The sequence below is a fragment of the Rhinoderma darwinii genome, chromosome 4 (genome assembly GCF_050947455.1).
Source record: "Rhinoderma darwinii isolate aRhiDar2 chromosome 4, aRhiDar2.hap1, whole genome shotgun sequence".
NCBI lineage: Eukaryota > Metazoa > Chordata > Amphibia > Anura > Rhinodermatidae > Rhinoderma > Rhinoderma darwinii.
This window is the reverse complement of record NC_134690.1, coordinates 150,913,700-150,941,046: the sequence shown is the minus strand read 5'-3', so window position 1 is coordinate 150,941,046 and position 27,347 is coordinate 150,913,700. Positions and strand designations below refer to the sequence as shown.

The following is a 27,347-nucleotide window of genomic DNA, read 5'->3' as shown; positions in this document are numbered from 1 at the left end:
GTGGAGATCTCGCCCCCCAGCCAGCACCTCCACACTGACCGGGCCTGCGGGCTGGTGAGTTTTTCTCCCCTCTCCATCCTGCTTCCCATTCCTCCTGACCCCACTTGTAGAATATATTATAAGTTTGTTAAAATATTTTTGTATTTTTTTTCGTTTTCCTAGCGTTTTTTTGCCACGATTTTCGCAATCGCAGCAAAAATAGCGCAGTTTTTCTGCGATTATATAAAAATTGCAGCAAAACCGCGTGATTGGTGCCGTGACTACGAAAATTGCATAAAAAAGATACAAAACATGAAAAAATAGTGCTGTTAGGCTATATTCTAACAGTGCGGTCAAATCAAGTTTTTGCTGCGATTTTGCAAAAATTGTGGCAAAAAAATGGGATTTGACAGCACTGTGTAACTAGACTAAGGCCTTATTCAGACAGCCGTGTTTGGTCCGTGATATACGGAGCGTCTATTGGCCGTATTTCCCAGGCCGACCACAATTTATGGAGCCGGACTCCTAGCATCATAGTTATCAATGCTGCTAGGAGTCCCTGCCTCTCCGCGGAAATACTGCCCCATACTGTAATGATGCTTTCAGTACGGGACCGGGGACAGTATTCCCTCGGGAAGGGAGGGTCTCCTATGATTATAGATAACTGATGCTAGAAACCCGGCTCCCTGAACTGTGGTCGGTCCGGGAAATATGGCCGATACACGGTTCGTATATCACAGACCGAACATGGACGTCTGAATAAGGCCACTTATTTGTCTCCTATTTTTGGTGCGGATTGCGCCCTGAAAATTCACTACAAATTACAATATAAGGCGATATTCAGAAGAACGTGTGTGAATTCAGCCGTGAATAACTGCCATTTTTCACGGCCGATTTGCACCCGTACGGGACCCGTTTTCACAGATCCCTCATAGAGTCTATTGAGGGATCCGTGAAAATGCACAAAAATAGGACACGTCCTATTCTTTTACAGGCACTTCACACGGTCCGTTAAAGCAACGACCGTGTGAATAACCCCATAGAAATACATGCAGCGGTGTGACGGCCATTAAATAAAATGTCCTTCACACGGACGATTAACACGTTAGTCTGAATAAGCTCTAACTCATGTGAATGGGGTTTGTCAAAACCCCATGCAAGTGCAGCAGAAAAAAACATCTGCATGGAATTTAGGACGTGCTGCTGATTTATAACCCCTTAACGCAATATCACGTAACTGTACGTGATAAGGGTTAGGTATGTATGGGAAGTATAGAGCGAGCTCAGGGGCTGAGCGAGCTCCATACACAGCGGGTGACGACTGTTACGCAGCCGACACCTCACTGCCACGGGCGGAATCAAAGATCACTTTTATTCCGCCCGTTTTACACCTTAAGGCCTTATTCACACGGACATGTCCATTTTGCGCGCGCAAAAAACGCTGCATTTTGCGCTCGCAAAAGGTCCGTTTGTCATCAGCACATGGTGTGTGGCTGCGTGATTTTCGCCAGCCGGCATCATTATGACACTCTGGTTTTTTGTTTACAAACAGAAAAGCACGTGGTGCTTTTCTGTTTTCATTCATTTATTTTACTACTGTAGCGCGCATCACGCGCGGCACCCGGAAGTGCTTCCGTGTGCCGTGCGCGATTTGCACGCACCCATTGACTTCAATGGGTGCGTGATGCGCGAAAAACGCACAAATATAGGACATGTGAGTTTTACGCAGCGGACTCACGCTGCGCAAAAATCAATGACTGTCTGCACGGCCCCATAGACTAACTTAGGTCCGTGCGAGGTGCGTGAAAATCACGCGCGTTGCACGGACGTATTTTCCGTTCGTCTGAATAAGCCCTCAGTGTCACGATATACTGCAATACATTAGTATTGCAGTATATCATGCAGTGGATGATCATTGCAGTGGATCGCTGCTTCAAGTCCGCTACGGGGCCTAATAAAAAAAATTTAAATAACGTTTTTTTATGTTCCAAAATAAATAAATAAAGTAATAAAATAATAAAGTATTAAGAGTTCAAAAAAAAACCCATTTCCAATTTTTCCCTAAATCAATGTTAAAAAATAAATAAAACTTAAAATAACTGGTATCGCCGCGTTCTTAAAAGTCCGAACTATCACAATATAGCGTTGTTTAACCCGCTGGGTGAATGTCATAAAAAAAATATATAAAACACGCAAATTGCTGGTTTTTGGTCACCTTAGCGCTCCAAAAAAGTGACCAAAAAGTCGCATATATCTCAAAATGGTATCGGTGAAAAAAAATTTAAGCCCTCACATCGCTAAATTTATGAAAAATGTAAAAGTTATGGCTCTCAGAACATGGCGACACAAAACATTTTTTTAATTTAGTGGTAAAACATAAAACAAAACATATAAATTTGTTATCGTATAAACCTGTAGAATAAGGTGAATATGTGGTTTTAGCCGTCTGATGGATGCCGTAAAAACAAAACCCCCCAAAAAATTGCATAATCACTGTTTTTTGCCCATTTCACACGACAAATATTTTTTCCCAGCTTCCCAGTACATTATGCGGTACAATAAATGGTGCCATTAAAAACTACAACTTGTCTTGCAGAAAACAAGCCCTCATATGGCTATGAAGACGGAAAAATAAAAAAAATTATAGCTTTTTGAAGGTGGGGAGGAAAACACAAAAGTGAAAATCCGAAAAATGGAGGGAAGGGGTTAAATCAGCTGCATGCCTATTATCTTGCAGAATTGTAACGTATTTCATCCTTTACAATGTAAAGGGTTAATTTTCTGTAAGTCCCTAGCAAATTCTGTAACGCACACATTGAGGAATTTGGTGCACAAAAACCACATCAAAACCGCAGGTAATTCTGCACCTAAGGCCGGATTGACACGAGGATTCAAAACGTGGCGTTTTGCACGCGCAAAAGTTCCATAAAAGCTCCGTGTGTCAGCAGCATATAATGCGTGGCTGTGTGATTTTCGCGCAGCCGCCATCATTATGACACTCTGGTGCTTTTCTGTTTTCATTAATAGTTTTGGCTACTGTAGCGCGCATCACGCGCAGCACACGGAAGTGCGTCCGTGTGCCGTGCGCGGTTTTCACGTACCCATTGACTTCAATGGGTGCGTGATGCGCAAAAAACGGGCAAATATAGGACATGTCGTGAGTTTTACGCAGCGGACATACCCTGCGTGAAAATCACTGACAGTCTGAAAGGCCCCATTCACTAACATAGGTCCGTGCGACGCGCGTGAAAATCACGCTCATTGCACGGACGTATTATACGTTCGTCTGAATAAGCCCTAATAGTGCGTTTTCGATAAGTTTTTAGGTGCGGTTTTTACACTTTGATGCGGAAATAGGTGCAGGTTTTATGCTGCAGGTTTTTTATTGTTTTTTAAACTAGTCAGAAACAATTCGCAAGCGGAAACGCAAGATAAATTGACATGTATCATATTCTCAAATACGCACCGCAGGTGAATTTTTGTGCAGAAAATGCGACATGCAGATGAGATTTCTTGATCTCATTTACTTTGCCGGTCCTGTATTACACTGCTGATTTTCCGCACGAAAATACCCTTGAAAAATTTGCACGTAATAAGTATCGTAAGTAAGTATTTGGCCTAACAGAGTTTTTTTTTTTAAACTCCCCCTAAGGCCCCGTTCACACATGTTGGATTTGATACGGATTCCGATGACATGCCGATGATTCTGTATCCCATGTATATGAGGTTTCCGCAACTCAGTTCACATGTTGGGAAAAATTTTCAACGTGTATTTTTGTCCGCACCATGAAAAGAAATCCACCACAGCAATAAGTAGCATGCGACTTATATTACATGGAAAAGCCGAGGATGAGCAACTTTGAATGACACTGGGACTTAGGTCTTGTTCACACAGCTTTTTGCAGGCAGAAAAATCTGCCTCGAAATTCCTTCAAGCTTTTTCTGACTCCCATTGATGTCAACGGTAAGTCAGAGACGGAAATTCCCGAAGAAAGGGCATGTCGCTTCGTTTTCTCGCGAGCATTTTTTTCCGCTCGTGGGAAAAAAATTCATTTGCCTCTTGTTGAAATCAATAGGGGGCGATTTTGGCTGTTTTTTGCTGCAGTTTCCAACGCGGTTTCCGCTGCAAAAGATGCAGCAAAAAAACTCTGTGTGAACAGGGCCTTATTCTCGTGCGGATCTGCTACACACTTGTGGCACATCTGCGTCAGAAATCAAAGGGAAAGCCTCAGATTTTTGCTGTGGAAAAACACATTGAACTTTATTGGCAACGTAAGAGCAGAGCATTAGTGCTCCTTACATCCTCACAAGCGCTTCCCCCTCCCTTAAAGAGGCTCTGTCACCAGATTTTGCATGATGATTCTGCAGCAGCATCGGCGTTTGCAGGTAAGTCGATGTAGCTACTTACCTGCAAACGCTGATGCTGCTGCAGAATCAAATGTAGTCTCTGGTGCCGACACGATGCAGGACCTGTGAGTGACGTTACAGATCTGCACTGCCAGAAGCTGGGCGTTCTGAAGAGAAGTGGATGATACTTCTCTTCAGAAAGCCCAGCTAGTAAAAGTAGTAAACACGCCCAGATGTAACACATAATACACGCCCAGTTGGACTTTTACTTTTCAACACGCCCAGTTGTACTTTTGCAAGCCTCATTTGCATAAATCCGAAAATGGTCATAACTTGGCCAAAAATGCTCGTTTTTTTAAAATAAAAACGTTACTGTAATCTACATTGCAGCGCCTATCTGCTGCAATAGCAGATAGGGGTTGCACAATCTGGTGACAGAGCCTCTTTAACCCCTTCCCTCTTTGGCCACTTTTGACCTTCCTGACAGAGCCTCATTTTTCAAATCTGACATGTTTCACTTTATGTGGTAATAACTCCGGAATGCTTTTACCTATCCAAGCGATTCTGAGATTGTTTTCTCGTGACACATTGGACTTTATGTTACTGGCAAAATTTGCCCGATACATTCAGTATTTATTGTGAAAAACACCAAAATTTAGCGAAAAATTGCAAAAATTTTGCATTTTTCTCAATTTAAATGCATCTGCTTGTAAGACAGGCAGTTATACCACACAAAAATGTTGCTAACTAACATCCTCCATATGTCTACTTTAGATTGGCATCGTTTTTTGATCATCATTTTATTTTTCTAGGACGTTACAAGGCTTAGAACTTTAGCAGCAATTTCTCACATTTTCAAGAAAATTTCAAAATGCTATTTTTACAGGGGCCAGTTCAGTTGTGAAGTGGCTTTGAGGTCCTTAGATATTAGAAACCCCCAATAAGTCACCCCATTTTAAAAACTGCACCCCTCAAAGTATTCAAAACAGCATTTAGAAAGTTTCTTAACCCTTTAGACATTGCGCAGGAATTAAGGCAAAGTAGAGGTGAAATTTACAAAGTTCATTATTTTTTTCCAGAAATTCATTTTGAATCCATTTTTTTTGTACCACAGAAGGTTTTACCCAAGAAATGCAACTCAATATTTATTGCCCAGGTTCTGCAGTTTTAGGAAATATCCCACATGTGGCCGTAGCGTGCTACTGGACTGAAGCACCGGCCTCAGAAGCAAAGGAGCACCTAGTGGATTTTGGGCCTCCTTTTTATTAGAATATATTTTAGGCACCATGTCAGCTTTGAACAGGTCTAGTGGAACTAAAACAGTGGAAACCCCCCAAAAGTGACCCCATTTGGGAAACTACACCCCTCGAAGAATTTATCTAGGGGTGTAGCAAGCATTTTGACCGGCCAGTTTTTTTGCAAAAATTTTTGGAACTAGGCCATGAAAATGAAAATCTACATTTTTTCAAATAAAATGTAGGTTTAGCTAATTTTTTTTCATTTCCAAAAGAACTAAAGTAGAAAAAGCACCACAGCATTTGTAGAGCAATTTCTCCCGAGTAAAACAGTACCCCACATGTGGTAATAAACGGTTGTTTGGACACACGGCAGGGCTTAGAATGGAAAGTGCGCCATTTGGCTCTTGGAGCTCAAATTTAGCAGAAATGGTTTGCGGAGGCCATGTCGCATTTGCAAAGCCCCTGAGGTGACAAAACAGTGGAAACCCCCAACAAGTGACCCCATTTTGGAAACTATACCCTTTGAGGAAATTATCTAGGGTATAGTGAGCATTTTGACCCCACAGGTTTTTTGCAGAAATTTTTGCAAGTAGGCTGTGAAAATGAAAATCTACATTTAGGTTTAGCTAATTTTTTTTCATTTCCACAAGGACTAAAGGAGAAAAAGCACCATAAAATTTGTAAAGAAATTTCTCCCGAGTAAAAAAATACCCCACATGTGGTAATAAACGGCTGTTTGGACACACGGCGAGGCTGAGAAGGGAAAGTGCGCCATTTGGCTTTTGGAACTCAAATTTAGCAGGAATGGTTTGCGGAGGCCATGTCGCATTTGCAAAGCTCCTGAGGGGACAAAACAGTGGAAACCCCCAACAAGTGACCCCATTTTGGAAACTACACCCCATGAGGGAATTATCTAGGGGTAGAGTGAGCAGTTTTACCCCACAGGTTTTTTACAGAACTTATTGTAACTAGGCCGTAAAAATGAAAATCTAAATTTTTTCAAAGAAAATGTAGGTTTAGGTATTTTTTTTTAATTTCCACAAGGACTGAAGGAGAAAAAGCACCACAACATTTGTAAAGCAACTTCTCCCGAGTAAAATAATACCCCACATGTGGTCACAAACATCTGTTTGGACACACGGTAGGGCTCAGAATGGAAGGAGCACCATTTGGATTTTGGAATGGTTTCTGGGTGTCATGTCATATTTGCTGAGCCCCTGTAGTACTAGTACAGTGGAAACACCCCAAAAGTGACACCATTTGGGAAACTGCACCCCCTGAGGAATCATCTAGGGGTATAGTGAAAATTTTGATCCCAAAGGTTTTTTGCTGAATTAATTAGAATTAAGCCATGAAAATGAAAAATATTTTTTTTTTCCAACAAGATGTAGTTTTAGATACACATTTTTCATTTTTACAAGGAATAGAAAAGAAAAAGCACCCCAACATTTGTAAAGTAATTTCTCCCGAGTACGGTAACACCCCATATGTGGTTATAATTGGCTGTTTACATATATGGGAGCATTCAGAAGAAAAGGAGCGGTATTTATCTTTTGGAGCGTAGATTTTGCTGGAATGGTTTGCGGACGCCATGTTGCATTTGCAAAACCCCTGATGTACCAAACAAAAGTGACCCCGTTTTAGAAACTACACCCCTAAAGGCATTTATCAAGGGATGTAGTGACAATTTAGACTCCACAGGTGTTTTTCAGAAATGAATACGCAGTGGATGGTGCAAAGTGAAAATTGCAATTTCTCCACTGATCTGCCCATTCACCGCACAAGATGTTGTGCCCCTAGAGAATCTTACCCCATAAATTGTTAAGCGGGTTCTCCCGGGCATGGTAATGCCTTACTTGTGGCCATAAATTGCTGTTTGGGCACACTGTAGGGCTAAGAAAGGAAAGACCGCCATTTTGAGCATGGATTTTGCTTGGTAATAGTTCTTTTTGGGGTTTTGCTGGTATTTCCGTTTATAATGTGGTGGCATATGTAATCTGTGCGGAGTACATCAGGGTATATGTAATATGTGCGGAGTACATCAGGGCATATGTAATCTGTGCGGAGTACATCAGGGCATAATAAGAGGGTATACTAATGGGGTAAATAATACAATTATCCATAGGTGTGTGTTACGCTGTGAAGCGATCCGTTATGCGCAGGCCGGCGTCACACTGATAAACGGTTTTCTTTCTTATCCCCCTTCTGTAACGCTCTGCACCTTTTGCTGACTTTTTCTCCTTCGTAGTTTGGGAAATATTACTGGGAAAGTTTTGCGCTGGTATAATATGGGCGCCCTCGCTTCCAGCGGATGTGCTATGTCCATTCCCTTTTCTAGTTCCTAAATACTAGGGCCCTGAAACTGAAGGAATGTTCCCCTCCGGCCTGCGCATTGAGATGTTTTTCATCACCGCATTACTAGTGGCGTAACTTTTTTGTTTTTCACTTGATTGAGCGGTGTGCAGGCTCGTTTTTTGCGAGACGGGCTGTAGATTTTATTGGTACCATTTTAGAACACATACGACTTTTTGATCACTTTTTATTTCATTTTTTGGTAAAGGAAATTACCAAAAGCAAGCAATTCTGGAATAGTTTTTTATTGTTTTTTTTTCTCTGCATCCACAGTGCGCCCTAGATTACATGTTAGCTTTATTCTGCGGGTCGATACGATTACGGCGATACCAAATTTATATAGTTTTTTTTATGTATTGCGGCTTTTGCACAATAAAATCACTTTTTTTATAAAATCATTTGTTTTCTCTGTCGACATATTCTAAGACCCATAACTTTATTATTTTTGCGTGCACAAAGCGGTGTCAGGGATTATTTTTTGCGGCACGGATTGTCGTTTTTTATTAGTACTATTTTGGAGTAAATGTGACTTTTTGATCACTTTTTATAGCATTTTTTGGAAGGAGATGTGACCTAAAAACAAAGATTCTGGCGCTGTTTTTCATGTTTTTTTATACCGCGTTCACCGTGCGGGATAAATTACATAATAGTTTTGTAGTTTGGGTCGTTACATGAGGGCCTGATGCCCCGATCGCTACTCTAATACACTGCACTACATACGTAGTGCAGTGTATTAGCGCTGTCAGTTATTCACTGACAGCAAGCCTATGAGGACTCGCCGCAGGCGGGTCCTCATCGGCTCCCGTACAAGGCAGACTCGGACGCCATTTTCTGGCGTCCGATTGCCACAGCAACCCAGCGATTGCATCACTGGGTTGCCGATCGGGTGAAAACCTATCAGATGCTGCGCTCTATTGAGCGCAGCATCTGAGGGGTTAATCTGCCGGATCGGAGAGTAGCTCCGGTCCTGGCAGTTACAGGAGGGTGCCAGCTGTATAATACAGCTGTCCCCCCGCAGTGATAGTGCCGGCTCTGCTTCTGAGCCCGCACCATCACTGCGCCGTATATATACGGCGCTTTGCGGGAAGCACCTCCCGACAGCGCCGTATATATACGGCGGATGTCGGGAAGGGGTTAAGGCCCCTTCACATCGTGCTGTTGCCCTAAGTTTATTGTGTACGTCAGGAAATCTCCTAACGTACACTATAAACAACGCAGACGATAATTCACAGGGCTGCATTATGTCCTTTTAGCCTACGTCGGGCTGGTAGACGTCGGTTTACCTTATTTTTGGAGGATGGAATAGCGTAGTAGACTTTGCTATTCCGGAGTCCCCAGACAGAGCATCACAAGTGCTCTGCCCGTGGACTTTGTCCCTGGGAAAGCTCCTGTCATCACTGTCCATATATGTAAAGTGACGTCAGGGGATTCTCCAGGGCCGAAATCCCTGGCCAGAGCCTTGCTGACGCTCCGACCATGAGCTCAGGCTTGGCAAAGCTTCGGACGTCACTTTACGTATATCGACATCAAGAACAGCGCCATAGTCCCTGGGCTGAGCGCTAGTAGAATGCTCCAGCCCTGTTCAAGGACAGTGACTTCAGGAGTTACTACTGGGCTATTCCCCGGGCGACGTATCCCACTCTATGCCATTCAGTCGGATACGTTTTGGCTAAATAGATCAAAATCCAGAGCATTAACCGGTCACTGCGGCTCCATGGTTTCCTTCACTGTAATTGACATCAGCACCAAAATCAGTGCCACACTTTCCGTTGCCTACCCCCGGTAATGGAGGGGGGCAGACATCTTGGCTGTATGGGGCCCAGAAATTCCTGATGGCGGCCCTGCTTACATAGTTGATAAGGTTGAAAGTAGACACAGGTCCAACAAGTCCAATCTATAATCCTACCGTGTTGACACAGGGAAAGGCAAATATCCTCATGAGGTTGTTCCCGACTCCAAATAAAATCAGAATAAGTCCCTGGATCAACATCCCATTTCCTATAATATAGTGCATATAACTTGCGATATTACATCTTTCAAGAAAAATATCTAGACCCTTTTCAACTGGTCGCCGACTCAGGACGAGAATACTCGTGGTGAGCGATGGATGCTTGCCACATTAGTACGAGCATTCTCGTCCTGTGTGACACACAATGTGCTGGCGCGATCAGGAGTGGGGCAACGGCTGCAGCCTCGCTCTAACGACGGAGATAAGAGAAACCCCTTTTCTCTGCCTTTAAGCCCTTGAATGCTGTGATCAAAGCTGTCCGCGGCATTCAAAGGGAAAATGAACAGGGGCACCCCCTTTGATCGCATCACAGGGAATCCCTATGACGTGATCGAGGGACATGCCATGTATGGACAGACAGCCTAGGGTCCATTGAAGGCCTCCAGGGCTATCTGACCATATTTCCTGTTGTTAGGGCATACACAGGTATGCCCTAACAACTGCCTGGGTATAACCAGTACACAGGCTAATATACTGGCATATAGATATTTGGGATTTAAAAAAAAAATAAAAAGTGATGTTAAATGGAAAAAATAACCTGTAAAAAAAATACACAGAAATGCAAGTCCCAAAACATGAAATAAGGTACACATATACGACCATACAACCTGTACAACAAATGTATAACATTATTTATGATGATTGGTGTATGGTGTAAAAAAAAAATTAAAGCTGCCGTGGAACTGCTTTTTTTCTGCATTTTTGACAAAATAAAAATGTATATAAATTATACGATAATGTAAATGTACCCAAAAAAAAATGGCACCTAAATAAAGTACAACTTGTCCTGCAAAAAATAAACTCTCATACAGCTACGTCGTACAAAAAATAAAAAAGTAATGAGCGCCGGGATGCGAAGAGGGAAATCTAAAAAAAATTGTTCTGTTGCAAGGCCAGAATTGGCTGTGTCCTTAAGGGGTTAAACGTGTTTAATGACTCAACCATCACAACATCTTGTGACAGAGAGTTTCATAGCCTGACTGCTCACACAGAAAGGCCTCATGCACACGACCGTATTTTTTCCCACCCGTAAATACTGGCGTAAATACGGGTTCGGTGTCACACGTATTCGACCCGTTTTGCACCAGTATTTACGGACCCGTGCCCGTAAATATGGGTCCGGTGTCACCCGTATTCCACCCGTATTTACGGGCACGTTTTTGGCTGCAAAATAGCACTGCACTAATCGGCAGCCCCTTCTCTCTATCAGTGCAGGATAGAGAGAAGGGGCAGCCCTTTCTGTAATAAAAGTTAAAGAAATTCATACTTACCCGGCCGTTGTCTTGGTGACGCGTCCCTCTCTTCACATCCAGCCCGACCTCCCTGGATGGCGCGGCAGTCCATGTGACCGCTGCAGCCTGTGATTGGCCTGTGATTGGCTGCAGCCTGTGATTGGCCTGTGATTGGCTGCAGCAGTCACATGGGCTGAAACGTCATCCAGGGAAGTCGGGCCGGATGTCGAGAGGGACGCGTCACCAAGGCAACGGCCGGGAGACCGGACTGGAGGAAGCAGGGTGTTATCGGTAAGTATGAACGTCTTTTTTTTTTACAGGTTGCTCTATATTCTGATCAGAATTCACTGTCCAGGGTGCTGAAACAGTTACTGCCGATCAGTTAACTCTTTCAGCACCCTGGACAGTGACTATTTACCGACGTCGTCTAGCAACGCTGAATTAATGATGGGTGCACACATGTAGCCACATAGACTTCTATGGGCTGCCCGTGCCGTTATTACGGCCTGAAATAGGACATGTTCTATCTTTTTCAACGGCACGGGCACCTTCCCGTAAGAAAACGGGAAGGTACCCGTGGCCAATAGAAGTCTATGAGCCCGTTATTACGGGTCGTAATTACGACCCGTAATAACGGGTGTTTTTACGGTCGTGCGCATGAGGCCTAAGGAATCTCCATCTATGATAATGTGAAACCTTTTCTCTTCTAGATAGGCCCTGTTCACACAGAGTTTCTAAGCAGGCAGAAAATTCTGCCTGCAAAAATCAGCTCCGGGTTTCTTGAAGTGGTTCTGCAACACAGGCATTTCAGACGTATTTTTGCAGCGATTGTTGTCGCAATTTTTTATGCTTTTTTTTTACCTATTTCAACAGGAAAAGGAAAAAAAGTGAGCGTTTTTTTACATGAACCACGGCAAAAAAACTCTGTGTGAACAGGGCCTTATAGTGTATGCCCCCTGTCATTGAGTCGGCATCAGCACCCGGCAAATGCCAGGAGCCCATTGCCGGAGAGAGAGTCCACTGCTGTCTGCACCTCACTTACATCCTCTGTAGTTTCTCCTCTACACAGTAGAAACTACACAGAAGAGCAATGTTCCAACGTCTTAGGCTGGGTTCACACGAGGTCATTACGTCCGTAATGGATGGAACGTATTTCGGCCGCAAGTCCCGGACCGAACACAGTGCAGGGAGCCGGGCTCCTAGCATCATAGTTATGTACGACGCTAGAAGTCCCTGCCTCGCTGCCGGACAACTGTCCCGTACTGTAATCATGTTTTCAGTACGGGACAGTAGTTCCACGGAGAGGCAGGGACTCCTAGCGTCGTACATAACTATGATGCTAGGAGCCCGGCTCCCTGCACTGTGTTCGGTCCGGGACTTGCGGCCGAAATACGTTCCATCCATTACGGACGTAATGTGCTCGTGTGAATCCAGCCTTACACAGTACATACACTTCTCTCCACAACACCGACTTGGCCAAAAAGTAAAACACGCCCAGTTGTCCATTGAGAAACTCATTAGCATAAAGCTAATATAGGTCATAACTGTTGTAATCTACATTACAGCGCCGATCACATCATGTAGAAGATAAGGCACTTAAAATGTGGTGACAGCCTCTTTAACCACATTGCTTTACGTTGGTTGGTGACTCCCAACGTATACCTCTGACGGAAGGCTGCTTTGTATCTCACTGGATAGACATACAGTGTGATACGTTGCCCGAAGTCCCCCACGCAGAGCGCTACCTGAACATATAACAAATATATGAACAAAGTGAACAGGGGCGTAACTAGGAAAGACTGGGCCCCATAGCAAACTTTTGACTGGGGCCCCCCCTCCCCGGGTATCACACAACCCCCCCATTTGTAGATAGTGCCTTTTTTACAAACCCCCCCTTTTGATAACGCCATACAGCCCCCCTGTAGATAACGCCATACAGCCCCCTTTGTAGATATCTACAGAGGGGGCTGTATGGCGTTATCTACGGGGGGGCTGTATGGCGTTATCTACAGGGGGGGACTATATGGCATTCCCTACAGGGGGGGCTGTATGGCGTTCCCTACAGGGGGGGCTGTATGGCGCTATCTACAGGGGGGCTGTATGGCGCTATCTACAGGGGGGCTGTATGGCGCTATCTACAGGGGGACTGTATGGCGCTATCTACAGGGGGGACTGTATGGCGCTATCTACAGAGGGGACTGTATGGCGTTATCTAGAGTGGGGACTGTATGGCGTTATCTATGGGGGGGCTGTATGGCGTTCCCTACAGGGGGGGCTGTATGGCGCTATCTACAGGGGGGCTGTATGGCGCTATCTACAGGGGGACTGTATGGCGCTATCTACAGGGGGGACTGTATGGCGCTATCTACAGAGGGGGCTGTATGGCGTTATCTAGAGGGGGGACTGTATGGCGTTATCTACGACGGGGGGCTGTATTGCGTTCCTCACAGAGGGGGCTGTCTGGAGTTATCTACAGGGGGGACTGTATGGCGTCACCTACAGGGAGTCTGTATGGCGTTCCCTACAGGGGTGGTCTGTAGGGAACGCAATACAGCCCCCCCCTGTAGGGAACGCCATACAGCCCCCCCCTGTAAGGAACGCCATACAGCCCCCCCCCTGTAGGGAACGGCATACAGCGTCGTCCCCCCTGTAGGGAACGCCATACAGCGTCCCCCCCTGTAGGGAACGCCATACAGCGTCCCCCCCCCTGTAGGGAACGCCATACAGCGTCACCCCCATGTAGGGAACGCCATACAGCCCCCCCCTGTAGGGAACGCCATACAGCGCCCACCCCTCCCAAAAAAATGCGACCTACAGTGTGTCCTAATAAAAGACATGTATCCCCTCTCCACAGGATCTCCACAGGATAGGGGATACATGTGTGATCGCTGGCAGCGATAGGGAGAACGGGGGACTGAAAGTCCCCCTGATGTTCTCTATTACTAACCTCTGACTTCCGGCGTCTGCGCAGCTCAATAAAAATGAAAGGAGCGCTGGTCACGCATGCGCACAAGCGGGACCGGCGCTCCATTCATTTCTCCGGAGCTGCCGACACAGACCCCGGAAGTCCGAGGTTTGTGATGGAGAACTTCAGGGGACTTTCAGTCCCCCGTTCTCCCTATCGCTGCCAGCGATCACACATGTATCCCCTATCCTGTGGATAGGGGATACATGTATTTTGTTTAATGGCAGAGCGGGGAGATACCTCCCTGCTCTGCCGTACTGTTCAGTGGCGTCCCGCTGTAGCAGCCATAGCGGCTGCTAGCGGAGCCTCCGGCCATGGTGGGGGCCCGTGCCGGCGGGCGACATGGGCCCCCTCATGCCGCGGGCCCCGTAGCAGCCGCTACTGCTGCTACGGCGGTAGTTACGCCACTGAAAGTGATGTAGAACCCCCTGACATCACTGTCCATATATGAACAGCAACATCACGAGTCCAGTCTCCAGATACCGCCCACACGACAGCCCAATATCCCGTGATTTTTTCCCTGCAATTTTCATAATTAAACAAATCTGCTGCATTTTTGTCATAATTATGAAAATTGCAGCAAGAAAAGGACTGAAAAATGGTACATGTAAAAATACTGTGGATGGGGTTGTTTCAGGGGCATGTGCATGAATTTTTGTACATAGCAAATGTCAATGCAAAAATGCACGAGGACACTAGGTGGCAGCATATTGCCATACTATTGAATACATGCGTAATCCTATGAATGTTCGTGTGTCAGGGCAGGCAAAGTCTAATGTTAGATTGGGCTCAAAGGGGTTAAAAAGACGTAGGATGTGGTTTTTATAGCTGCTCGTGGTGCAGCACGTCATCTTGATAAACATGTTAGGCTGAATTCACACAGAGTTTTTTTGCACATTCCGTTTGGAATTTTGAGGCAGATTTTGATCTGCCTGCACACCGGTTTCCACGTTTTTCGCTCGCGCCCATTGAGCGCCACGGGCAAATACGCTGCGAAATACGCTTTCTCTGCCAGGAGGTCAGAGGCGTAAACGCCTTTTATTTTTCCCACGAGCATTTTTTACCCCTAGCGGGAGAAAATCGCCTCTGCCTCCCATTGAAATCAATGGGAGGCATTTTCGGACGTTTTTTTGGAGCATTTTCCGACGCGGTTTCCACGTCAAAAAACTTCTTAAAAAAACTCAGTGTGAACAGGGCCTTATTTTGTGAGCTGTTTTAATCTGCTAAACTGAGTGATACAAATACATGTGCTGAGAGTGACTAGAGATTAAACAATGGCCACATGAATAGAAACCCCAGAAAAGGTGAAACCCAATTCTCTCTGCATAAAGTTTATATGGTTTAGTCATGCCATCCGCTCTCACTACTTTCACTCTTGTCGCATTTTATTTTATGCAGGAGACCCTGCAGCAGGTCTCTTCCTTTATATTGCCCGCCTTGTATACAGGACAGCACTGTGTACAAAGCTCACCTGGGAGGGGAAAATTGGTCACACCTGGGTAAGCGGCGACTATGTTTCCAAATGCTGCCAAAAGAAAAGCATCTGAAAAAACGCATGTGTTTTTTAAATGTTTCAGCTCCAGTCTGGTTTTGAATTTAATGGTTATAGTAGAAATGCGTTTTAACATTTGTAGAAATGCGTGGCTATTTAAAAGTTCAAATAAGGATGGTATCTGATTTTTAAATGCTTTTTTTTTTTATGCGAATCGTGGCAAAACCATGTCATTTTGCAGCTATTTTTCCGTGTCATTTTGTTGCATTTGGGCCATGAGATGCTAGCCTTTGGTCTCCTCCACACACAATTTTTCTTGCATTTCAAACTGCTTCTTAGCGTAATTAAAATGTAACATTTGCTTTTAAAGATATTTCTGGTGGCGTTTTTGGTGTTGTTTTTAATTTTGTGTCATTTTGCACTTTTGTACATTTTGCCCATGGGAAAAACGCCTAAAAAAACACCATACCTAGAGCCTGCCATAAAATTGCCTCAGAAACGCCACAAACCAAAGAACTGTTGTGTGTACTGCATTTTATATTTTACTACAGAATTTGATGTAACATCTAGCCACGCCACAAGATCCAGATAAAAGCGCCATTAAAAACACCAACCAAAGTGCATGAAGACGCCACAAAAAACTCAGTGTTTTTCCCAAAAACGATGTGTGAAACCGCTCTTAGGCTGGGTTCCCACAGTGCAGATTTGTTGCAGAATTTGTATGCGTTTTTTTTTTTTAAGCCAAAACCAGGAATGGAACCTAAACAGAAGAAATATATAAAGTAAGGTTTAATAGGTCTTCTCTCCTGGACCCAATTCTGGTTTTGGCTAAAAAAAATCTGCACTGTGGGAACCCAGCCTTAGTCTGGGATCACACATGCTGTTTTTGATGCAGTTTGAGCCAAAGCCAAAAGTGGATTAAAAAGGAATGGGAAGTATAAAGGAAGACTTTATACTTGTCCTTCCTGTTGCATCCACTAATGGCTTTAGCTAAAAAAAAACTGCATGTGTGATTCCATCCCTAAGGGTATGTTCCCACACACAGGATACGCTGCAGATTTTCTGCAACAGAAAATCTGCAGCAGAATCTCTATAAAAACACTGGTAAATCTGTCACAGAAATCCGCCCCAAATAGTGCGTTTTTCCTGCTCATATTGCTGCAGAAACGCTGCGTTACTTTCCGCAGCGGATTTAGCGTTAAACATTGGTTATAGCAAAGTATATAGGCACCTGCAGATTTCTAGTTTTTTACAGCATTTCTGCTGCGTAAACGTTGTAAAAACCGCAACAACATAAGGGCGGATTTACACGAGCGTGCTATACGTCCGTGCAACCCGCGTGGTTTTCACGCGGGTCGCACAGACCTATGCGAGTCTATGGGGCAGTACAGACTGTCCGTGAGTTTTGCGCAGCGTGAGCCCGCTGCGTAAAACTCACGACAGGTTCTAAAATCACGCATGCCACACGGAAGCACTTCCGTGGGACGCGCGTTATTCGGGCAACAGCAGTAATAGAATGAATGTAAACAGAAAAGCACCACGTGCTTTTCTGTTTACAAACATCCAAACGGAGTGTCATAATGATGGCGGCTGCGTGAAAATCACGCAGCCGCGCATCCATATGAACATGACACACGGAGCTGTCACGCACCTGCCACGCGCGCAAAACACTGCGGTTTTTGCGCGCCCAAAACGCACACGTTCGTGTATATCCGCCCTAAATCTGTTGCAGAATTTCTGCTCCCCATTGGTCTATGGGCCGAACACGCAGCGTCTCTATACAGAACACGCAGCATAAATTGACATGCTGCAAAACTGAAAAACGTACTGTAACACTTTCCGCACGACATTTGTGCGTTTTTTTTCTGCAGCGTTGGCATGAGATTTTATAAATCTCATTCACTTTGCTGCTACTGTAAATGCTGCGGAATTTCCGCACAGAATTCCATTGAGGAAATTCCGCAGCGTTTACACTACATGGGAAAAGACCTAAGGGTATGTTCACACGCACTAATTACGGACGTAATTCGGGCGTTTTTGCCCCGAATTACGTCCGAAAATAGCGCCTCAATAGCGTTAACAAACATCTGCCCATTGTTAGCAATGGGCAGACGTTTGTCTGTTCACACGAGGCGTAATTTACGCGCCGCTGTCAAATGACGGCGCGTAAATAGACGCCCGCGTCAAAGAAGTTACCTGTCACTTCTTTGGGCGTAATTGGAGCCGTTATTCATTGACTCCAATGAATAGCAGCGCTGATTACGGCCGTAATGGACGCGGCGTTCAAGCGCCTGCACATGCCGTGACGGCTGAAATTACGGGGATGTTTTCAGGCTGAAACATCCCCGTAATTTCAGCCGTTACGGACGCCCTCGTGTGAACATACCCTTAGGGTGGATTCACACACAGCGTTTTGGCTGCCTTTTTCATGGCATTTTATATAGCGTGTTTTTTTAGCGTTTTAACTGAAGCCAGATGTTACATTAAAGTATATTGTAAAATATTAATTGCACTACACACAACTGCGTTTTGAGGTCAGTGAGGTTTTTTTTTCCAAATACAGCATGCTCTGGGTATGGCCTTTTTTTTTTTTTAGGGTTGTTTTTTTTACCGTAGGTTTCACTGTAGGACTTCAAAAATGCCAGAAGAAAAGCATGTACAGACTGACACCGAATAAAAAACGCCACTAAAAGCGCCATAAAAAAATGCATGTTATATTTGAAAACTGCTAGCGCTTTCTAAGATACTTTTTTTGATGCAGTTTAAACTGGCAGAAAAATTCTGTGTGTGAAGGTGGCTCTAATACTCGTGGTCTTACTGCATTTTTTTGAGAATACAGTTACACACTTTGGGTGGTATTTCGTAAACATACCCTAAGCCTACAGAAAAAATATTCCGCAACGCCAGGAGTAGAGAAAACTGTCTGAGTTGCTGAATACTTTTCCCATAGGAATACATTGAAGTTTTCCCTGATGGAAATACAAGGCAAATATGCCACGTGTGCGTGCGGAGACATGAAGTGAAAGCAAGTGCCTTGGAAGGAGGATTTTTGTATTCCTCTGGAGAGAAATAGGGGTGTATATCCTCAAGACAAATCGTTCTGAGAAAAAGAGTTCAATCCTGCGGTTGCTTGGTCATGGAGATCTTTAGTGACTTGATATGTTCGTGTCAGTGACATTGGGTGATATGTATGTGAATACGCAATTAGAAAACACTTGGTAAATGATGTTTTCTATTTTCAGGAGGCAGAGGTAAAGATGGCGCCCCCATAATATCCTTCCCCGAATATCCGAACTTCACAGAGATTCCTGACAATGATTTTCTGAATGTTGTTACCTATTTAACAAGCATTCCCAGGTAAGCATGACAACTTTGTGGTAATTTAACCCGTGCAGATAAAAAATACAAATATGTATTTCAGAAAAGAAGCTATTTTCATGGAAATTTGCAGTCAGATGTTAAAAATGCGAAGTTATTTTCACCTAATGACTCATTTCTGGCTGAAAAGATTTTCTCACATCAAAATATCCTAATATGAAATCAAATATACGAACTACAAAAGAGGGAGACGGAGTTGTACAATATATTTTCTCTTTATATTACAGGGAGAATATATGATTCATTACTCAGTGTTCAATGGGAATGAGCATTGAGTAAGTCAGCCTGGTGTTCTAAATCTGTTGTCAATAGCATCCAATCATAGTCTACGTTTCATTTTTCCAGTGTCGTTTAGAAAATAAAAGTTGAACTTTGATTGGTTGTTGTGGCCACATTTCTCTGAGACAGTTTTGATATCTGAGACCCACTACTGTCTTCTTGCCCATTGTATGAATGGTTATATATTATATACTTTCCCTGCTTGAAAATAGACAGGGCTGAAACATCGCATTGATATGGGTGAATAAACACTTCTATTTGCTATTCCTGGAGTGCTGTGATTTTTTTCTCTGTCTATACTGTCCCTCTCAGATACATACTCTCTATGGACAAAAGTATTTTGACACCTACACATTAAACCTAAAGGAGCTTTTATGACATCCTATTCCGAATCTATAGTCATTTAGGCTACATTCACAAGACAGTGAAAGAAAATGGCCATTAAAACTGATTAACTGTCAGATTTTTATGCCAATTTTGCTCAGTGTATCTCTAAATTTTCATCCATTTCCAGTCTGTCTGTCCGTTATTAATGGCCGTTTGTCATCCGTTTGCCATCTGTTTTTTATGGCCTTAAAAAAACCAACCCACTGAAAACACAGCAGTGCCCATCTAAATAGTGCCGCAATGTCCCTATAGATAGTGCCACAGTGCGCACTGTAGATAATGCCCACATAGGGCCAGTGCCGACATACTACCACAGTGCCCACATATATCCTGCCGGGGATTCCGCTCCTAGAGGGAGCCCCTGACGTCTCTGTTCATGTATGGACATTGACGTCAGGTCTTCCCTCTTCCCTCTAAGAGCAGAATCCACTGCCAGAGCTTTGGCAGCGCTCTGGCTGGGGATTCCGCTCCAAGAGTAACCCCTGATGTCACTGTCCATATATGGACAATGACGTCAAGGGCTTTCCCAAGACAGGAGTCCCTGGCCAGAGAGCTTGCGATGTCTGGCCGGGGACTCCATTGTTGAAAGCACTGACTTCACTGTTCATATATGGACAGTAATGTCAAGGGCTTTGCCTAGGCTCAGCGCTCAAAGTAGCAGTCCTATAAAGGATCAGTTTTTCCAGCCATTTACAAGGATTGATTCCTGAAAAACAGCAGTAAAAAACGAATCCATTAAAGTGAAGCTAGACATTCGACAAACTTCTGACATGTCATAGTGACGTGTCAGAAGTTTTGATTCGTGGGGGTCCGAGCATTTAGACCCCCACCAATCGCTAGAACGAAGCAGCTGAAGTGCTCGTGTGAGCGCTTAGCCGCTTCGTGTCTGTTCGGCTTTTTCCGGAAATAAATGTATCTCTGTACGAACTCAATAGAATGTCTATGAGCCCGTACTCTGATATATTGGCTTTCCGGAAAAAGCCGAACAGAAACGAAGCAGCTGAACGCTCACACGAGGGCTTCAGCTGCTTCGTTCTAGCGATTGGTGGGGGTCTCAGTGCTCGGACCCCCACCAATCCAAACTTCTGACATGTCACTATGACATGTCAGAAGTTTGTCGAACATTTAGCTACACTTTAAGTTCTATGGGAGCCGTCTGGCTGTGAAAATTGACAAAAATAGGGCATGTCTTATTTTTTGATGGCCAATATTCACGGGCCATTAAAAAAAACGGCCGTATGAATACACCCATAGAACTTCATTGCTCTGAAAACGGCCGTTTTTCACTGTTGTGTGAATGTAGCCTTAATATGGGGTTGGTCCTCCCTTTGCAGCTATAATAGCTTTTAGGGTATGTTCACACGGCCTATTTTCGGCCGTTTTTCGTGCCGTAAACGCCCGAAAAATGGCCAAAAAATCGGAAGCAGAACGCCTCCAAACATCTGCCCATTGATTTCAATGGGAAAATGGCGTTCTGTTCCAACGGAGCGTTTTTCACAGCGTTTTTTTTACGCGTAAAAATACGGCCACAAAAGAGAAGTGCAGGAAACTATTTGGGATGTTTTTGGAGCCGTTTTCCATATAATCTATTGAAAAAAGCTCCAAAAACGGCCATAAAAAAACCCAGCGAAAAACGCAGCGAAAATCGCGAGTGCCACAAAAAACTTCTGAAAATCAGGAGCTGTTTTCTCTTGAAAACAGCTACGTATTTTGAGACGTTTTTGACTCTGTGTGTGAACATACCCTTACTCTTCTGGGAAGGGTTTCTACAAGATTTTGGAGTGTCTGTGGGAATTTTTGCCCATTCATCCAGAAGAACATTTGTGAGGTCAGACATTGATGTTAGATGAGAGGGCCTGGCTCGCAATCCCCATTCTAGTTCATGCTAAAGTTGTTCGATGGTGTTGAGGTCAGGGCTCTTTGTGGGCAAGTCAAGTTCTTCCTCACCAAACTCCCCCAAACCATTATTTATGGACCTTTGCTTTGTGCACTGGGGTACAGTCATGATGGAACAGAAAAGGGCCTTCCCCAAACTATTCCCACAAAGTTGGAAGCAAAAAGTTGTCCAAAATGTCTTGGTATGCTGAAGCATTAAGATTTCCTTTCACTGAAACTAAGGGGCCTAGGCCAACTCCTCAAAGACAACCCCATAGCATTATCCCTCCTCCGCCAAACATTACAATTGGCACAATGCAATCAGGAAGGTAACATACTCCAGGCATTCGCCAAACCCAGACTCATCCATCAGACTGCCAGAAGAAGAAGGGTGATTTGTCACCCCACAGAACCTGTTTTCACTTCTCCTACTCCAGAGTCCAATGGCAGCGACTTTTATGCACTATGCCCCTCAGAACTTGGGGACCACGCTCTGTAACTTAACATGGTCTGCCACTTTGTTTGTAAGTTGCTGTGCTTCCACCTTGCTGTGATACCACTCACAATTTATCGTGGAATATCTAGGATGAAGGAAATTTCACAAATTGACTTTTTGCAACTGTGGTATTATATTACAGTACCACGCTCTACGGCCTCATGCAAACGGCCGTGCCCATAATCATGATATGTGATTAAGGGCAGGGCCGGCAGCTTGTGGCCGCGGACAGCCACCCGCATTTTTGGCCTGTGCTCCCATATAAAGTATAGGAGCACGGTCCGTAAAAAGCAAAAGATAGGACATGTCCTATCTTTTGCAGAGGATTTCTACCGCCCGGACACCTTCCCGCAAATATACGGGAAGGTGTCCGTGGTCAATAGAAATGAATGGGTCCGTAATTGCGGACCGTAATTACAGTCCGCAATTACGACCGAAATCTACAGTCATGTGCATGGGGCCCACTTCATTGAGTTCTTTAGAACGACCCATTCTTTCACAAATGTTTGTAAAGGCGGGCTGCATGGCTAGGTGCTTGGTTTTATACACCTGTGGCAATGGGACTGAATGAAGCACCTGAATTAAATGATTAAGAGGTGTTAAGTCCCAATACTTTTGTCCATACAGTGTATATGTATTAAAATTGATACATTAGGTCCAGTAAATTAATTTTTTGCTTTTATAAAAAAAATCTACTTTATTTTCTCTATATAGATTGATTAGCCCTCATGCACACGACCGTAAGGATTTTTACTTTCCGCAAATACGGATGCACATCCGTAGCCATCCGCAATTTATGAAGTGCCCATAGACTTCTATGGGCGAGACTGTGCAGCAAATGCGGACAAGAATAGGACATGTTCTATATTTTGCTGATCATTTCTATGGCTCAATATAATATAAATATACGGAAGGGTGTCTGTGTCCTTTAGAAATGAATGGGTCCGCAATTTCATCTGTAATTTCCTAAATTGTGATTACGGATCAAAACCGCCGTCGTGTGCATGAGACCTTAGGGTGTTTCAATGATTTCAGATTCCATAGAGAAATTAGACAATATTTATATCAAAGCCTTTAGGTGGCATTATAATTGCTCAGGTTTTCATTGTTGTAGACCAGGGTGCCCTGAAACCCTGGGCCTCTCAGAACCTGGTCAGGGGTTCCCCAGAAGACAGCAGCAGCAGAAGAGTTGTCATGCAGTAGGAAAGGCAAGACCATTATGTATTATATATGGTTTGTAATCTCTCTTTCATGTATTTTCTATTGGATATTACATTATTTACCAGCTATACTTTTTACCTTCTATTTGTCCTCATGGATGCACTATTTATTATTCTGTATTATTGCTTGGCACGTAGCACTTTAAACAGGATATGTTACATTAGTGTTATAGACTACAGCCTTGCTGGGAGCGAAGGATTAATATATTTTGTGTAGTTAACGGGTTATCTGTGACTTTTAAAAATCAACAGCAGGGCAGAATTAACAGATACTTACCCCCTGAAGGACCCCCCTGCTCCAGAAGTTTATACAACAGTCATATGGCGTTCATCGGACACATGCCGCTGCAGCCAATCACTGATGCCAGCGATTGGCTTTTGGGACCAGAGCCATGAAGAACGGGGTCTTAGAGCTGGAGCGGGTGGACCCTTCAGGGGGTGAGTGCATCTGCACATTTATTATTTTATGCTGCTGATTTAAAAAATTCCTGGATAACCCCTTTAATATCTACCTTATCATTCCTGTATTATGGGTTATCGCCACAGTAAGGTCACATTATTTTGGTGATCCTTATGGATACTATGTATTTTTTATTTGTTTTTCACTCTTGGGTGTTCACTATTTTTTGTGTTGTCTCTTTTTCATGCATTTAGCATGGGGATGTTTAGCATGGGGCAGGCAAAGCAGTTCACAAATTTTGCCCAGAATATAGACTATAGAAGCTGCTTTGGGGGTAGAAATGGGATCAAGGGTTCCCCGGAAATGGAAACTTTTTTCAGGTTTTCATGGTTGTAAGGATGGGAATCACTATTGTAGACTAAAGCCCCATCCCAGATTAACCCCTAAAATATTTTATGAAAGTAAAGCTGGTAAAGTCACGGACTGTATTCTTATCTATATTTTAGAAAGAAGTTGGGTAGAATAGTACAATGTTATGCTATTTATTAAAGAGATAAACCATTTCTTTACACCAAGTACCTCCTAATCAAATAAATCACATAAAATAACGCCCAAGGCTCGGGCCATGCATTATTTTACACCTGAAGCTGACCATGTTCAGTACAATTTGGCCCTTATTTGACAAGTATTCCTGTATTTTTTTTTCAACTGAGTTCAATTATTAAACCATTGATATCGGTCTCGTTCAGAGCCAAAATCTGTACATATAATCCCATTGGCATCAGTAAAAACCAAGAATAGTTGCGCAGTTTCGGCAGATGTGGGATGAGTCATAGAAACCAGGAAAAATTTCCTCGAGGTTTTAGACCCTATGACACATCAGCTATTTTCCCATATAATTGGTGTGTGGTAAAGTTTCCCTTGTCATAGATGATTTTTGCTCGTCTAATGGTTTCTTACTGTACGGTTCAGCACACTGATACAAATATATTTCTGAGAACCAGGATATCAAAATACAGATCACTCAAGATTTCTGCTTTGTCTAGAGATAGCGCCCATTGTTATTTACAAGAAATAGTAGCGTTCCATCTCCGTGAACAGTATAGCACTTCCCTGTCAGCCTGTCGTTCACATGAGGCATTTGTTATTTTGGTTACAGTGACGTCATTTAGTTAATAAGTACGGCCTGTGCTTCTTTCAGGTCAGTTTACTTGGTGCAGCTCCTGCCTTGCATTGATCATTACTTTCTACAGAGTTGTCTATATATAGTACAGTGTCAAATGAAAATGGAAAAAACCCAAGGCAAGTACAGTAATTACACAAACATATATAAATACTAGCAATAAAGCCCAAAAATACAACAGCTCTAGAAAATTCTGCCCCTAATATGCCATCACTCTGCCACCTGTATGCCACCACCCTGTCCCTTGTATTTCATAGCAGTCCCCTGTATGCCACCACTCTGTCCCCTGGGTATGCCATCACTCTGTTGCCTGTGTGCCATAACTGTCCCCTGTGTATCGCCACTCTACCCCCTGTATGCCCATTGTGCAATACATACAATGGGCTCTAGAAAACTCTTGTTGGTTAGTACTCTCTTTTAATATGGAAAATTAAAATACAAAATGCGGAAGCACTTCTGCGTGTTGCTTCATAGTTTTTTGTATGGTATTTTTGTTGCTCCTCCCATATCTATTATACTGACTATCTACACACTGACTACCAGATTGTACTAGACCCCCACCCCCCCTACTCAATACCCTTTTACTTGGAAAACTTAACCTATGCTGGGAGAGTCCACTTCTCAATACACCTCCTTCTGTAGCGGATGAGTAGAGGGGGGAGAGGACTATTGAGTGATTTTACTCCTCCTTTGGAGCAACATTTAGAAAACTTTCTATCAGAAGGTCTTTTCTCGTGAAAAGTGTTTAGCATTACAAAATGTACAAATTTGGTTAAGAGAGCCACATGAAAGTCTTGCAACTGCATTTTCATCATGTATGTCGTTCAAGGCCTTATAGCGTGTGGTATTTTGTCTGGCTCGGAGAGCTCTAACTTCTCTATTACTGCAGTTTTGACACTTTCGAATAGTTTCTTCAGGCCGTTCTTGTCTGTTTCTGAGTTGTCTTTGTAACGTTCAATTGCTGAAACATGCCCTTTTTCCGGGGTCATGTTTTGTGCTTCTGGAAAATTCACATTGAGCATGTGCTGAGATTTGGCTTCAATGAGTTGTGGTATAATTTCGTTTTGACAATCAGACAAACGCTGGAACTCATTTCTTTCATCTGCAGTTCGTTGTTGCTGCCTTGTTCTGTCATAATTGGCTTTGCAGTGTTTATCATCAGCTTGTTGTTCTGCCGTTAAAGAGTCTCTGTCACCAGATTATAAGTGCCTTATCTTCTACATAATGTGATCGGCGCTGTAATGTAGATAACAGCAGTAGTTTTTATTTTGAAAAACGATCATTTTTTTTACCAAGTTATGCTAGCTACAGGGGGCTGTGTGGCCATTGCTCACCTACCACCAACGATCCAGCATGCGCCATGAAGGAGCGCCAGCCCACTCCTCCTTCGGCCTGCTCTTTCCTATCCCAAGGGAGCTACGGTGCCTCACATGCAGCAGATGACAGCCTCAGGGGCCGCATGCCGTGTTTGAGACCCATGGGCTAACTGAATAGGAATAATGGTGGAATTATTGTTATTATTGAACAGCTCATTCACTGTGTGTGTATTTACTTGTACTATATTGCTGACTGTCTCTAGGTGATGTTGCCATGCCCATAGCAACCATTTAGAGCTCCGCTTTCCTTCAGTTTTACTGCTCTGGTAAAATGAAAGCTGTGCTGTGATTGGTTATTTTGGCCAACAAACAGTTTTTCTAGACAGTTTGGATACATCTGCTCACTAAAACAACACATTTATTAAGATAACCTGTCATCTGCATTTTCACCACTTAACCCACAACACCCTATCTGAGGGTGCTGTGGGTTTAGTGGTAAAAATTCTGGTGACTGGTTCCCTTTAGAATAGTCCATGACCTGCCTAAGTAGAGTCGTGTGTTAACCTTATACCATACTATCCCCCCACCCCCACTTTAGTAAAGACACATGACACCGAGGTTGGATGTGAAATGGCCACAGCAGCCGTTTATTAATTTCACAGTTTTATAAAAACAATTTAAATCCGAAACATTCGGATAACTAGTTAGGAATCCACCAGAGAATTCCTCCTAATAATTCACATGACCCAACATGGGTCAGAATCGTAAATACCAATTTAACGTTAACATTAACCCGAGCAGAGGAAGTCCTTGAAGCCCCTTCAGATAGTCCTTTTTAAAGAACACACCGAATTAGCCATCTGCAAACCACCAATTACCTCCAGCCGTAAACCAGCTCGGAAGCACCGTTCACCTCTGCAGATGGCTCCAACCACTAGAAGTCCACTTCAAGGGGATAACACCCGATGAAGCCCTCAAGTGATATACCGACCACTAGAAGTCCACTTCAAAGGGATAACACCCGATGAAGCCCTCAAGTGATATACCGACCACTAGAAGTCCACTTCAAAGGGATAACACCCGATGAAGCCTTCAAGTGATATACCTTCTACCAGAAGACCACTTCAAAGGGATAACACCCGATGAAGTCTTCAACCATGTACCTTTTTTGGGGGACGCATACCCCCGATGCGACCCCCC

The 27,347-nt window shown here is 43.8% G+C and overlaps 1 protein-coding gene across 3 annotated transcripts in view; it reads left to right on the top strand.

Moving 5' to 3' along the window:
* MCF2L2 (MCF.2 cell line derived transforming sequence-like 2) overlaps nt 1-27,347 on the top strand; it is a 396,533-nt gene that overhangs the window by 54,294 nt on the left and 314,892 nt on the right. For all 3 annotated transcript variants that reach the window (XM_075861683.1, XM_075861681.1, XM_075861682.1), the window contains exon 3: nt 18,856-18,970. In XM_075861683.1, the coding sequence (XP_075717798.1) occupies nt 18,856-18,970 (115 nt within the window). The remainder of the gene's footprint in view (nt 1-18,855; nt 18,971-27,347) is intronic.